The sequence below is a fragment of the Lactuca saligna genome, chromosome 1 (assembly GCF_052625555.1).
Source record: "Lactuca saligna cultivar CGN05327 chromosome 1, ASM5262555v1, whole genome shotgun sequence".
Taxonomy (NCBI): Eukaryota; Viridiplantae; Streptophyta; class Magnoliopsida; order Asterales; family Asteraceae; genus Lactuca; species Lactuca saligna.
The window spans coordinates 30,034,783-30,050,228 of record NC_136417.1 but is presented as its reverse complement, the minus strand read 5'-3'; the positions used below and the strand labels follow the sequence as shown (position 1 = coordinate 30,050,228).

Below are 15,446 nucleotides of genomic sequence, written 5' to 3'. Positions count from 1 at the left end.
AGTAAACTACCCTAATATATTTGGCAAACATAGACCAATACAACTTAAAATAAAAAAGAAAAGAAAGAAAAAGTAGAAACCAAAATCATGTGAACGGAAGTAGGCATTAGGGAACGACGTTTCGTCTTCACTTCTGAATTTCAACTTCTGTCTTCATAATCGACAATCACTATCAGGCACAACGCTCATTATCAAGTATAATTGTAAGAACTTTACATCTCTTTTTGGCTTATACGATTTGACCCGATCCAAACCCACAACTAGTATTGTTGGATTTTTTTTTTTTTCATTTTATATTAGTTTAATTTAAATAGTAAACCATATGGTTTACGTTCTAGACTTGCCATTGCTTTAGGCTGGTACATAACAATTAGAGAGTGATTTCCATATATCTCATGGACTAGCTACATTATATGTAGTAAATATCTTACCACGTCACTTCGCTTTTGTTAGCATCTTGTCCAACGGTTCTATAGACCTGAATGAACAAGAGAGAGAAATGACACCACCTTACCACAACCCTTTTGTCTAAATCACATTATTTGGTTGGAGTACTTGGTAATGACTCCAAAAACTTCACGTTCACGATGCATCATGCATGTTTCAATCCATCAAAACCGTTGTACAAATTAAGCCCATTCCTTGCAAAGTGGCCAACAAAAAGGGAAGACATACGTCTCAAAGTCCAATTTGACAGTAATCAATTCATCACTCCCAATCCCATGTCCCATCATCATTTTCAAAAACCACCATAACTTATGGACTAGCATTTCATGGCCCATGACATGAGGTAATCAATCTTTGTATAATGCTTTTATAAAACACTTCCTTTAATTAACTATAGAAATAGTGTGTCCTCTTTTTTAATCATGTAATTATTAAAAAAAAAAAATCTCTGGGAAGGTTTCTACTTCTGCACCTTCTCCTTGTTCTTGGTGCTTTCTACTGAAATTTGTTGACAAATTTCCATAAAGAATAACTGAACATAGCCCTTTTTTACCAATTTGGAACTACACTTTTAACACCACACCAGAAAGGACAAAAAGAAAGATTTAATCTTATCAAAGTAACTCTTTTGTCCATATCACATTACATTGTTTGGAGTACTCTTTACTGACACCAATTTACTTTAGATTCAATATGCATGCTTACGAAAGGTCCAAAATCACGATACAAGGCCCATCCCTTCCAAAGTGGCCAACAAAAAGGGAAGAGACTTTTGTCCTTTTCAAAAAGAACCACAACTTGTTCTGGTTGAGTGTTGACCAACTTTTCACAACCCATAAGTGGTGAATCTTTTCATATTGTGTGCTAGTCATTTTGCTAAAACTTGTATATAATGCTTTTATAAGCTATGCAACCATTGCCATATGCATCCTTTTTTTTCTCCTAAACTTTTGGGGCTTAATCAAAACAAAATCAAGTTTTCTGATCAAACAAAATACACGTGTTCATAAGAACATAAACATAAACATGTGTGTTTTGTGGTTTACTCAAATAATTTGGTTCTTTTATCGCAAAAAGCCTAAAATTCTTTTGTTTAGCGTACACATACACATACACATACCCTTACCCATTTGTATATATGGTAAGTGAATCACATCGACTACAAAAACACTCCACTTGTAAAAGTCAACACATGTAGACATTGACCATTTTCCACCGTCTACAAAACAACCCATCTACATACAAATGCCACTATACTTTCTCCATATATCAAGAATGAATAAAAAAACCAGTAATTCCCCAAAAAAACAACAAATGATGAACAAAGAAACCCTACACATAATTATAAACATTTTCAAGAAACCTCACCCCAAAAACCCAAAAAAAAAAAAAAAAGACGATTGATTACTCCCTTGTAGCTGCCAAAGCAACCCGAGGACTCAACACAGACGATTTCTTCTGCAACATTTGTCTCAAATGTCTAATCTTTGCATCCACTCTCGCCGAAAACCCGATCTTTGTTTCTTGTCTCGCTTTGGATCTTTCCCTAGTCCACATATGTCGATCTTCAACGTCTTTTTTATAATATTTAATCTCTTGAATCACATGATGATCCATCGGATTAAACGACCTTTGAAACGAAATGTGAGCCAAATACGGAAGATTACACGCAACCGTCACCAACAGTGTACTCAACCAAAATATCGGGGCGGGTGCAAGCGCTTCCACAAAGATCTTATACGCGTTTCCGGAAAGTTCCGGAGACATCATCCCGTACAGAATCAAGAACACATACCACGCGATGATACTGAAACCGATTAGGAAATGTTGTATCCAAGTGAAGTGTGACATCGTGAGCGCGATCTGGCAGTTGACCGCGTAGATCACGCACGTGAACATCGCGGTCCCCACCACGGTCATGTCCGCTGTCTGCCCGCCTGCCCGGAACGCTTGGTCATAGAAGATGATGATATTGAGGAAGAAGACGATTAAGGAACAGTAAAGCCCGTTCCCCATCCACCCGAAGATTCTGTACCAGTCGAAAAACAGGTTTCTTGGACCTTGTTGATACAATGCTGGAAACTGCAATGCCAACGAGTTGTGTGTAAATGTAAATAAAAACGATAAAAGGGTGTTTTAGTCATTTTGACGCGTTACCTGTAAGCAGATTTCGGAAGAAACGTCTTGTTCGAAAACACCGAGGGCAATTACGGGAAGTGATGTGAGGACGACATTGAAGAGTAGCATGTACCAATCATCATAAACCGATTGCCCCGAGAATCCGGTGAATGCCTCGAAGTAGAAAAGCGTGAGTCCAAACGCGATGTTTTTGTAGAAAAAATAGCAAATCTGTGTTTTAAAAAGAATTTTGTTAAAAATATGTCGTATTTTTAGTCGTGTTTATACGGGATTAAAAAAGTAGGTTACCATTTGTGCGATTCTTTTATAGCACCAGTGACCGTGTACTACTAGAAGCCTCTCAAGAAACCGAAACTGTGCAATGGAAAAGTCGCTAGCCATTACAGCCTGCATATATAAAAAAAAAGGTTTATAAAACTGTTGTTCTCTTTCATAAGATTCACATTTAATTAAAAAGAAGCTCGTTTGTGTGTTCCATTCCGGACCTGCATTCCCTCGACACCACTGATTCCAACTCCGATGTCCGCTTCTTGAATCATTCCGACGTCATTTGCACCGTCTCCAATTGCTAACGTCGTTTTCCCGGTCCCTTCTTTGACCAGTCGTGTAACCTGGTCAACATAAATGCAGTACAGTCTGTTCTGTCATGTCATGTCTTTCTAGTACTATTTTTTATAATAAGGACAAGAAGGGAATTTTCGTCTTTTTGCATAGACAAAAGCAAGTACCTACCACACCTTGTATCGCCTTTTTGGGTTTGTCAAAAAGTAAAACTTTTTTGTCTCGTTACAAGTCAGATGCAATACAACCTGTTCTGTCATGTCATGTCTTGTACTGTGTAACAAAGAGAGCTAAAAAAATTTACCATTGCTTTTTGCTTAGGGGAGACGCGACAACATATAACAGAAGCACAATCAACGGCTAAATTCAAAAACTGATGCTTTATATCATCCTCCAAAGCATAAGTTAGTGTCTTTCCATCGATAATCAACGCAAATGCAGCGTGTGGATCTATTTCAAGCTTGATCATTTGAGAAGCTTTTGTGATTTGTGTTGCAATGTTATCCTTCACAGCCTATGTAATTTTAAGTAAAAATGTTTCATTATTTGTCAAAATCAAAATGTCTAAAATACCCTTCAGTATTATAACACTTACCTTCTTGGAATCTTGGCTAAACATGTCGACATTCATCGATATACATATCTGCCTCATCCCCTGCCGAAGCAAACTGCATGCAAACCTGCAAGCATTTGATAGATGTTAATATTTAACCAATTGTTTGAAGTCAGGGGTAGGTAAGTAATTTTACAAATTTTTATAACAAATTCTTACCCTATGTTGATTGCAGTTTCCATTTTATCGCCTGTTAGAACCCACAGCTTAAGACCCGCCTGTGCCAATTTATCGATACATTGAGGCACCTACAGAATAGAAAACACAAAGTAAACTAAAAGAACAATAGAAAGATAGCGATAATAGAAGAAAGTAGTTTTCATGAAAAGACAATAATACCCCTGGCTGCAGTTTATCCTCCACAGCAGTTGCACCAACAAGAATTAAATCTTTTTCCATCATGTCAGACACAAGTTCAAGCATCGCATCCCTATCACCTCCAATTGAAGTTTTTGCTTTCATAAATTCATCATTCCATGCTAAATATTCAGATTTTTCAATTGTTTTGTAGGCAAGTGCTAGTGTTCTTAATCCCGCTTCCCCATAATCATTTAAATGCTTTGTAGTCGCCTCCTCAAATGTTCTTCCATTTTTCGATAATCGATCAAATATAATACTGCAAAAATCAACCTATAAGACACCACACACACACATACATAGACATAGACATATACATATACATATACATATACATATACATATACATATACATAACATACTGATTACTGACCTATCTGCGCCTTTACATAGTAAAAAAATCTCTCCGGTCTCATCCTGAACAATAACCGACATCCGTTTTCTTTTGCTTGTAAAATCCAAAAGATTCAAAAGTTTGAACTCTCTGTAAAAAAATTACAATCAGGAAAGATGATTAAACTAAATTACAAATACTATACTGTTAAAATAGTAATGATCTAATTCATATTACATACCTTTCAATAGGTTCTTGAGAAGATTGATACCTCTCACGAACAAATATACTTGACTGAGTTCTTTTACAAAATTCAAATCCAAACTCTCTTGCAGCAACAAGAAAAGCCCCTTCATCCGGTGATTCCGCTTCATAGCTATAACTCCCAGTTTCCTCATTCAACTCCGGAATCGCAGTGTGACAAAGAGCAAGAATCCGGAAAAACAACAAAAGAACTTCGGAATTGGGTTCTCTCAACCAATTCCCATTCATGAGACGACTATCCTCAAAGCTAAACCCTTTTATACACATTTGAGAGCTTTGTTCTTTAGGTGTATTAGTAGTTTCCATCTCGATTTCCGACCCGTTTTGACCTCCGGTTTGACCGTTTCCTTCAAGATCCCTCGCCATCTGGCTAGCAGCCGCCAGCTCAACTTCACTAGACCTCATCCCATACCCGGTCCCACCAATCGAACACTTCAAAAAATCCATTTGATTACACGTCAGCGTCCCGGTTTTATCCGATAAAATCGTGTCCACCATTCCCAACTCCTCATTCAAATTCGATGTTCTTGCTTGAGCAGGGGTCCCGGTTTCTTCATCATACATGTGTATATCTTGATTGATAAACAAAGCTTGCAAAACCTTCACAAGCTCTATGGAAACATAAAGTGAAATTGGAATCAAATACCCGTATAGAATCAATGCTGTAACAAGATGATAAAAACCAGAAGCAGCTGCATGATTCGGATCGAATAACCCTTCTTCATCGGGTGCTTGTAAGTACCACCAGCTTGGCATTTGTGTCTTTGTTTTGATAGCAAAACCCGTTGAACTTATTAAGGAAATCAAAACAAGAAGGGTAAAAAGGACATATATAATCTTGTCCATTTGTTTTTCGATTGTGCTTCTTTTCGAGGGCGATTTCGTCGCGTTTTGCATAACTTTGCTATCGTGTCCTGAAAATATTACAACCCCATATACATGACCCGTGTTACGAAGCTTTGAGTCACGGAGTAAAATCTGACTAGGATCGAGAGGGTAAATTTGTCTTTCGTATTCAAGATTCCCAACAAAAGTGTAAAGATTTGGATTCGGGTCTTCACATTTGATTGTCCCTCTAAAATCTTTAAAACTTGCATCATCATCTAGACTTAATGTCACTTCTAAAGATCTTTTAACTTTCAAATTCGTTTCCCCATCTAAATTCATAGTCTCAACGTAACAAATCCCATCCTCATAACTAGAAGATAGTAAAAGTAAATCCGAAGGAAAAAACTGATCTTTTTCAACTTTTACAACATCTCCAACACGAATGTTCATCCATGGTTTTAAAGCAAAGACACCCTCACCACTATGAACGTTGACTTTCCTCATATTGACCTTCATGTCCTGCATGAACCTGTGCCAATTTTCAACAGCTTCTTTAGCCATACTTAGCCCGATTACAAATGCTAATGGTGCAATCATGCTGTAGGGTGAGAATGGTGACACGGGTGTGAGTGATAGAGCTGCAGCTAGAAGAAAGTACACGTTTGCTACACGACGAAATTGTTCAAATAGGGCTTTTGGTAAGAAGGTGATGACATTGTATTTTGTGGTTGAGATGTAATTTGAGCAGTATTTGAGGGGTTTCTTTTGGTGTATTTGAGGCTGGTTACAACATACTTGTCTAGAAAAACCGGGCCCACGAAACTGGTGAGGCTCATCTGGTGCTTCTTGAGGGGGGCGTAGGCATCCGAATGTGTATAGACTGCTTCTTTTTATCTTTGCGCGTATTCTACCATGAGCCATTTTGTAGGGTTTATTACAGCAGTTGGTGAAAGTACATCCAGAAAGAACCTTGGGGTTTTAGATTAGTGAACCAGAAGTATAATTCAAAGGACAGAGTTGAGTGTAAGTGTGTGTTAGAGTTAGAAGAACGCCAAGATCAAGAGACAAATCCTGCAAAAATAAGGTTCCGTTGGTCAAATTGAAAACGAACGATTGAAGATTTGAATAATGGTAGTCGGAATAATAGAATATGAAGTATAGAAGAAGGGTTTTCTTCTTTTGGGTCTACATATGGATAAACAGAAAGCATTGATCGGAAACAAAGTTCTTTTGCATTACTACAGTTTGAATTTAACAAAAACATAGTAATTCAGTAGTGATAGAGAATTATGATAACATGAATTTGGGGGAAAGGATCGGGTTCAAAACCTTATCACATAACTGAATTAATAGTAACAATTAATGTAACTAAAAGCAAATTTCGAACTGGAAGATCATAGTCGGTAACATATAAAAAAAAAATTTGAAGAGAAAAAAAAAGTTTCAGCTAAAGAAAAGAAAGAATCAGGAAAGGAATATGCATTATTCATGTAATAATTAAACAAAACCCACTCATTAATTGAACATAATTTCCAATACCCATTTGCGTGAAAACGAATTAAAGAAGCCCCAAATCGTTAATCACAGAAACACGAGGTGGAAACCAAAAGCGTACCTTAAAATCACGAGATTTCTACACGAAATCAAAAATGGAAGCAAACCCAGATGCGAAATCGACGAGATCAAAGAATGCCAGCTAGTAATCCGAGTGAGATCTTAGCGATTATAACAAGGGTTCAAGCGAAGGAGAAAACAAACCCCTTTCCTTTTTTCTGTGTTCTTCTGAAATCAAATCAATCAAGAACACGCTTTAGACAGTATATTACGGAGCGACCCTTTTCTCTACTCTTCCCCTAAATTCTTGTTTCATAAAACTAATTAAACAAATAGGTCTTCTGAATTAACGCCAAATGGAGCACAATTTTAAATTTGAGAATTTTTGTATTGAAATTTATTATTTAATTTTATATTTAAATAGACATAATCTTTTTCTTTTACGTAAGTTTTGGGTAGGAATTGGGTCAGTCAAACTCACCTCCACCTTCATCTCCACATCCACCAGGCGCGAGGTGGGTTTAACAAGTCAACGTGGCAGTTTCAAATTCATTTCCATGTGCGTCTTGTTGGGTTTCAATTATATGAAGATTCATTCATGTTAATCTTTGAATAAAAATAACGTTTTAAATTATATACTTTCTTTAATAACCTACAAAATTAAAATTAGGTTTACGTTCATTTATTCTAAAATTGATCGAGACTTGACTTGAATCATATCTTATTTTAAGATAAAGTTAAATGAAAAAAATTTGGTAGGAAATGATATAAGTGCATATCCAAAAAAATCAATTTTCTAAATAATATTATATAAAATTTCGATGTTAACTCATCTAACGAAAAAATATATAGCAATATAGTTTTATTTTAAATTGATATTTAGATTTCCTTTATAAATGTGTCTCTTTACCAAGTATCCATTATCTTTTTCTTTAGAGAGATATGATTTACTTCAAAGCAATGCATAAAAGAACTTATTTTATAGTAGAATGATTCGTATACAAGTATAGCAAATACAGTAATTTTTTTAATATAATTTTAACCATATTTTTTCTTTTAAAACACTTTCTTCTCCGCATTAACTTTGTGAAGTCCAATATTTTTGTCCTAAATGGAAAGAATAATTTTATTTCCTTGCAAAAACTGAAAACGACAATCTATGGCATCGAATAGAAATAGAACCCACAATATTTAATTGGTGTAGTGTAGTAATTACTTTTCTGAAAACCAACTATTTTTTTTCACTTTAATTGAATCTTGGTGAAAGGGGAGAGGGGATGGGTCCCACAACGAGGCCTCCACTCTTCTTCAATAAGTAAATGAAGGTTCTTTGTAATATGATATTTGCCAACTGGTGATTGTTATTGGGTCACAAATACAATACATGGTCATGGTGTCCACATCCTACATTTGTTCGTTTTTTACAAGTCAATGGAATACCGAATACCATTAATTGCTTGGAAATTAAGAGTTGCACAAATCATGTATCCAATCGAAAAAAATTGACTTGGCATACACAGCAATAATACTGTATTTTTATCTAAATTTTATTTTTATCAAATATTGTTATTATGTAAAGTAGCATCGTTCTTTAAATTTTGCTAATTTAAATTATGTATTTTATTTCAAGCCAAAAGATTCATTTCAATCTATGCGTGAAATAATATTTGTTTATTACCATTAGATTAGATTAGATGCATTCGTCTCATTTTTTTCAATTATAGAATTAGCTCTATATTTTTTCAATATTGTTATTATAATTTTTATTTTAAATTGTATGCTGTTGGGAAAATGTCATCTATATTCTTTCAGAAATACTATTACAAGAATAGTATATACATGAATAATAACCGATTTTAAATGATTGTGGTTTTGCCTAAAAGGATTAATCTGGATATAGACTTGAATTGTCTGAGTCGCCTAAATTAACAGAATTAAGTTGCATACGACACATTCTCATTCCTATGATAGTAGTCTAATACATCTAAAAATAAAGCATGATAATATACACATAAGATAACTAGTTATCTTGTGTCCGTCTCTGCTGACCTATTTCTCTCCTCTTAGCCGTTCAGCAACCTGCAACTCATATCAACCTCTTAGAGTCCATCATCGGAGCGCTATCTCCACCGTAGGCCACACTACATCTCGGACAATGTCACACCCCCAAACCAGAACGGCGGAAACGTGCAGGAGCGGAGGACGTCATGTACAGTATCATATCAATGCTTAATAGTAAACAAGCAACAACATCATTCATTGCATTAATTGAATAATTTAATACAAGTGTGTTCTGTATAGTTTAAAGGACACCCAAAATATGAATCAAAATAAAAGACGGGTCTTGAACACGCTCCGTCTTCTCAAAAGTCTGGTCCAAATGTACCTGTCTACTGGTGATCTGAGAATACAAGTTATTTTGAAAGAGTAGATCAGCATTAAAGCTGGTGAGTTCATAAGTATTTTAGTGTTATTGTTTTGTATGAAAGTATTTGTAAACGTTTGTTGTAAATGTCTGTAAATGTTTGATGTAAATGTTGTATCTCCTAGAAAATCTTATATTTTTCTACTTGAAATGTAGCCTTCTACCAAGGCCCGACTGTTATAAATGTTTGTTCTTCTTGTAAAAGTGAGTGTTTTTCCCAAGTGTGACTATCATTACCAAAATATAGTTTACATTACCGTTTATGTAAGAAGATCACATTATGAATGCAATGGGAAAATAAAGATGTATTGTAGTATTGTAAATAAGTAACTACCGATGTACTAACTACCTTAAACCAGTTTGTTTAATTAAGGCAAAATGTGATATGATTATAACCATACTTGACTGATTAGTAAAACACGACGATCAAAGACGTCGAAATGGTATGACATTCGTCACCCGTAGACCTGCAGGTCCCATTTTAGCTAGCAACAAGGTGTAGGATGGTCAATCCCGTATTGATCTATACACAAACTCACCATCTCCCTCCAGGAGACTCCGGTTACAAAACGTGACACAGCTGAATATTGCCATGCCATGAAGCAGTGGCTCACATTAATGTTATAGTATTCTTGTATTTGTATAATATGCTCTATCTGTTCTAGTGTATTGTGTGTTCTCTATGTATAGTGTATAGTATGTTCCTCCTTGTTTCTGATTATAGTATGTTCTTTATGTTTCTCATTATAGTATGTTTGAACTAACTCATGTATGAACTGACTCTTGTATGTTTCATTGTTCTTAAAAATAGTGAGTAGTAAACCTCTAAACTATACCTATTATAGTTTACTAGTAATGTTGTTTGAATGATTGTGTATGTTTGTACATCTTTGCTACCCAAAGGTGTTGAACCGAGATAAAAGCTTATATATATATATACACACACACACACACACATACACACATACATACATACATACATACATATTATATGACTAAGATTCAAACGACACTCGGACAAACAACCGGATACCCTAAGTCGACAACCAAACAAGGAACATGAAATAAAACGAGTTATCAGTCCTAAGCCCTTTCAACCTTACTTATATAACTATATCTATATAAACATGATTTTGACAATATATAAGTTTTAAAAGAATTTTAATAAAGAGTTTAGCATATAAAAGAGTTTTAACCATTTGAATGGTTATAGTTGACTTGATGTCACTTTATAAAATGTTTTGAAATAGTTTGTTTGATAACACAGTTTGCAGTATAAGTGATCCACTTGTTTTGATAGTTATAGATCACATGTGATTGATTCCATAACTATAATGTTTTCTACTTGTATCCCCCCCCCCCCCCAAAAAAAAAAATCATAAAAAGATAAGTTAGGGTATGAACTCACTTGGTAGAAGTGACACGTTGATGAAAATGATGCTTTACTCGGACAACATTTCGACTAGAAAGAATGTTTTTCTTAGAGACTTCGGGGCGTCGGGACTTGCGTCGAGTGTTAAGGGGTGTTACCGGGGCTTCGTGGGTACTTCAAGAAAGCTAAAGAGGGTATAGGGAGTGAGAGAGTGAAGAAATTAGCAACCTAAATCGGCAGCCTTCGGTTTCTATTTATAGGGATGAAATTTCAGATTTCACGTCGTGAACTTAGACATCATCAGGTGCGTAGTCGCGATGTTCAATCTGTTAGGCTCCAGAAGACGTCAGCACTGAGTTCACGCCGTGAACCCCTTTTTCACGTCGTGAACTCTGACACAGGGTTGGGGTTCATGCCCCGAACTTCATAGATTCATATCTTTTGCATCCGAGCTCCGTTTTCGACGTTCTTTATGTTGGGTTTTGAGCATTCTAACACTCCTAAGTGTACATGCAACCCTAAATACCTTGGATCTATGTTTTCTCTATTATACATGCAAATAAGAACATCCAAGGTATTATCCTAATCTAGCATACAAAACAATGAGTGTAACAAGATAGAATACATACCTTTTTGATGTAGAAAGTCTTCATGAAGCTTGAGTGCCTAGCCCCAATAGTGTGGAAGCCTCAAATGGAATCACAATCATCAAAACACTTAGAATAACTTGAGAGAGTTCTACACTTCATGAAATCGGCTAGCCCTCTTCTTCACTTTCTAATGTGATTCTAGTAGCCGATTTTTGTCAAGAATAAGATCTTTATATAGTGTTACAATTAGGGTAAATCCTTAATTGTCATGGCTTTCCATTTCCTTGGATTCATGGGTTCAAATACACCATGGAGCATCCATGGACCATCCTATGGGTTTTAGCCCAACTTGATTATCCATGGAGCATTAGCCCACTATATAAGTATGGATGATTTACACAATCAACCCATATATTTAATTAGTCTTCTTTTGATCACTTAATTAATCCTAGATTAATTCTTGATCAATACTAATTAAATAATCTTATTATTCTTATTAATATACTAGAGCTTATAATATATTAATAACCATAAGTGTCTTATTTCTCATTATAGTCTATCTGTCACACCCCCAAACCAAGGATGGCGGAAACGTTCGGGGGTGGAGGACTTCATGTATAGCATCATAACCACAATTTCAATAGTAATTCAAGCAAACACAACCAACATATATATAATTGAAAAGTTACATCACTTGTATGAATTACATGTTTCAAAAATCAATTACAATATGTTGTCAAAATATGAAAAGTTTGACGCCTCAACGTCCCATCCTCAAAAGCACTTGGTAACCCGATTAATGTTTTCCTGTGAATACAAGTTGTTTGAAAAGTGTCAACACAAGGGTTGGTGAGTTCATAAGCTTTTATTAATAATCTTATTAGAAGTCTTTCACATGTAAATGTCGCGTTGTTTCAGAAAAATCCGATATTTTCCTTGAAATCCGAAGAATGTAGCCTTACAACCAAAGACTAGAATGTATGAGAAGTCATCGTTTCTTAGTAGAAATGTTGTGAGTTTAAAATGAAATGGAAAGTAAATTTATTCTATCAACCTAAAACCTACTTTGGTTTTTATGCAACCCCGTAAACTTTATGAATTGTTGTCTCCCTAAGTGAGTCGCTATAATCATACTGTGACTATGTGAACCTGCCACAACGTTTCTCAGGCGTCGCGAAAATGAAATGACATTTGTCACCCGTAGACCTGCAGGTCCAACTGTAGCTAACAGCAAGGTGTGGGGTGTCAATCCCAATATAGATCTATATACAAGTATCACGTTCTCCCTCAAGGAGATTCTGATTATAACTACCAGGAATTATATCCCGCACTCGGACGTACGGGGAGATAGAGAGATAGAGATCGAAAAAAAAATAGAGAAACTCACAATATAGGATAACAAGTTTACGATAATTGTGTGTGAATATAAATATTTCTTGTATGAATGTACCTTTCTTGTACGAGTGCGTAGAGTGATGTATCATAAACTATACCTATTATAGTTTATCTAAAATGTATGTACTATGTATAAACCCTTTTTATGGAAATGTAACTAGTGTTGTGAATTTATCAAAACATAGATTAACTTTCGTGAAATGTGTGCGAATAGAAATCTTTCTTGTATGAATGTACCCTTCTTGTACGAGTGCGTAGAGTGATATATCATAAACTATACCTGTTATAGTTTATCTAAAATGTTTGTAATATGTATGAATTCTTTTATGAAAATATATTAGTATTGTGAATTTATCAAACTATACCTCTTATAGTCTAATAATACGTGTTCCAAAATGAATGAATAATATTTAATATTTAATATGAATGTCTTAATTCCAGTTCATAATGATAAACTAACATGGAAACACATTCAAATATTAGAACTTATGATTATACACTTTGCTCAACATAATACAAAGTGTTATGATATTTACATGCTGTTGGCTAACTTTAGCCATTCTGCCCTGTATTTGGAAAAATCATAGAAAAATCATACGAAGTCGAAAACTAGATCCGTAAATTTTGAGAGTTCACAAAATGTGTCTAGTTTGCTCATAAATTTTATCTCAATTTATAATGACCTCTAACTTGGGTGAAAAAGTCCAAAATCACAGACTGGTCCGGATTGTTGTTTGAAATGATAGGCAGTTTTGTAAAAATCACCATAAATTGTAGAAAAATCGTATGGAGATGTGCAAGTAGCCATTTTAAAGCTAAAAACTCGAACTATTTGCACCTTGTACAGTTTTGAAAACAAAAATGTTTAAGATGCCCAAGACAGTCCGTGAATGGAGTTGAACTTTTCTGATGAAGGCTGTTAGAAAAATCTAGTTATATTCTTAGTGTTTTAACTTGTATTCCCCCCCTGAAAACTTGAGAAATCATGAAAATGTAGGGGTATGAACTCACCTTGAGTGATTTCAGTAGATGATTGTTGAAGAATGGAAGTGTTTAATTCAAGAACACTTGGAGATGCCTTGAAGGTTTTCGAGAATCTAACATCATAGTTAGGGAGTTTGTGTAAGCAACCAAAGATTTGAGTAGAATGAAGCGAAATAATAATAGGGAGGATGAATTTTTACTTACTAAGTGTGGAAGAACACTTGAATCCAGCCTTGGATCTCGAAAATTTGTGTAGAAGAGTTTGAGAGAAAGAGTGATGTTTGTTACTTAGTGGGATGAGAGAAATGAGAGAAAATGAGGAGTGTGGTTGATTGTTCCAGCTCAAAAACGTGGGAGTGAGTGAAATTTGAGTGTAAGGGAACATTGAAGTGACATAGGTAAGGTGGGGAGGTATGGCTGGTCATAGAGTGGGTGTGGGGTGGTTGCTTGTGACTGCGGATCAATGACACTGCTTTGAATGCGAAGTTGGATTTAGCTTTGCTATAAGTTTCAATCGATTTTGAAATTGAGTATTGTTCGCATTTGTATGAGTGTAGTCGATGAATCGATAAAGCAAGAACATATGAGTTTTGATTCGCAATTGGATTGATGATTGAGGGATGATTCGTGAAGAAAAAACGCGAAGTCAAGGACTATGAAACTGTTGTTTGCAAGAATTTAAAAACTCGATTGTGGAGTTGTTGATGCTCATTTTGCGAAAGTAAAACAATCGAGTGTTCGCATCTATGAATCAATTTGAAGTCAATTGGGTTAATATTCTCATATGGGTTCAACATATGAATTTTTGATTTCGCAAGTTTAGAGTTCATGAACTAAACTGTGTTCGCATTTTTTTTTTTTTTTGGAATGAAAATTTTGTGAATCGCATTTGATTCATTTGGTTAAAATGCGAAGGTGATTAATGCGAAGGGATGCGAAAGGTGTAAAAATGAAAATGCGAAGTATTTCTCAGTAGAATGCGAATTGGGGAAGAAAACAGAAGATTTCAATTATTGTCCCTGGAGTTTCGCATTTTTGGAATGAAAATTTTGTGAATCGCATTTGATTTATTTGGTTAAAATGCGAAGGTGATTAATGCGAAGGGATGCGAAAGGTGTAAAAATGAAAATGCGAAGTATTTCACGGTAGAATGCGAATTGGGGAAGAAAACAGAAGATTTCAATTATTGTCCCTGGAGTTTCGCATTTTTGGAATGAAAATTTTGTGAATCGCATTTGATTTATTTGGTTAAAATGCGAAGGTGATTAATGCGAAGGGATGCGAAAGGTGTAAAAATGAAAATGCGAAGTATTTCACAGTAGAATGCGAATTGGGGAAGAAAACAGAAGATTTCAATTATTGTCCCTGGAGTTTCGCATTTTTGGAATGAAAATTTTGTGAATCGCATTTGATTTATTTGGTTAAAATGCGAAGGTGATTAATGCGAAGGGATGCGAAAGGTGTAAAAATGAAAATGCGAAGTATTTCACAGTAGAATGCGAATTGGGGAAGAAAACAGAAGATTTCAATTATTGTCCCTGGAGTTTCGCATTTTTGGAATGAAAATTTTGTGAATCGCATTT

The 15,446-nt window shown here is 35.2% G+C and overlaps 1 protein-coding gene across 1 annotated transcript; it reads right to left on the bottom strand.

Moving 5' to 3' along the window:
* Positions 1-1,623: 1,623 nt before the first annotated feature.
* LOC145030800 (putative phospholipid-transporting ATPase 4) lies at positions 1,624-7,480 on the bottom strand. The gene is made up of 11 exons (XM_078979225.1): positions 7,159-7,480; positions 4,693-6,614; positions 4,491-4,601; positions 4,100-4,376; positions 3,920-4,008; positions 3,743-3,827; positions 3,452-3,661; positions 3,072-3,197; positions 2,875-2,973; positions 2,605-2,796; positions 1,624-2,529 (listed from the first exon to the last, which is right to left on the bottom strand). Exons 2-11 carry the CDS (start codon positions 6,462-6,464, stop codon positions 1,852-1,854), a joined length of 3,639 nt encoding a protein of 1,212 aa, XP_078835351.1. The 5' UTR covers positions 6,465-6,614; positions 7,159-7,480; the 3' UTR covers positions 1,624-1,851.
* Positions 7,481-15,446: the final 7,966 nt, after the last annotated feature.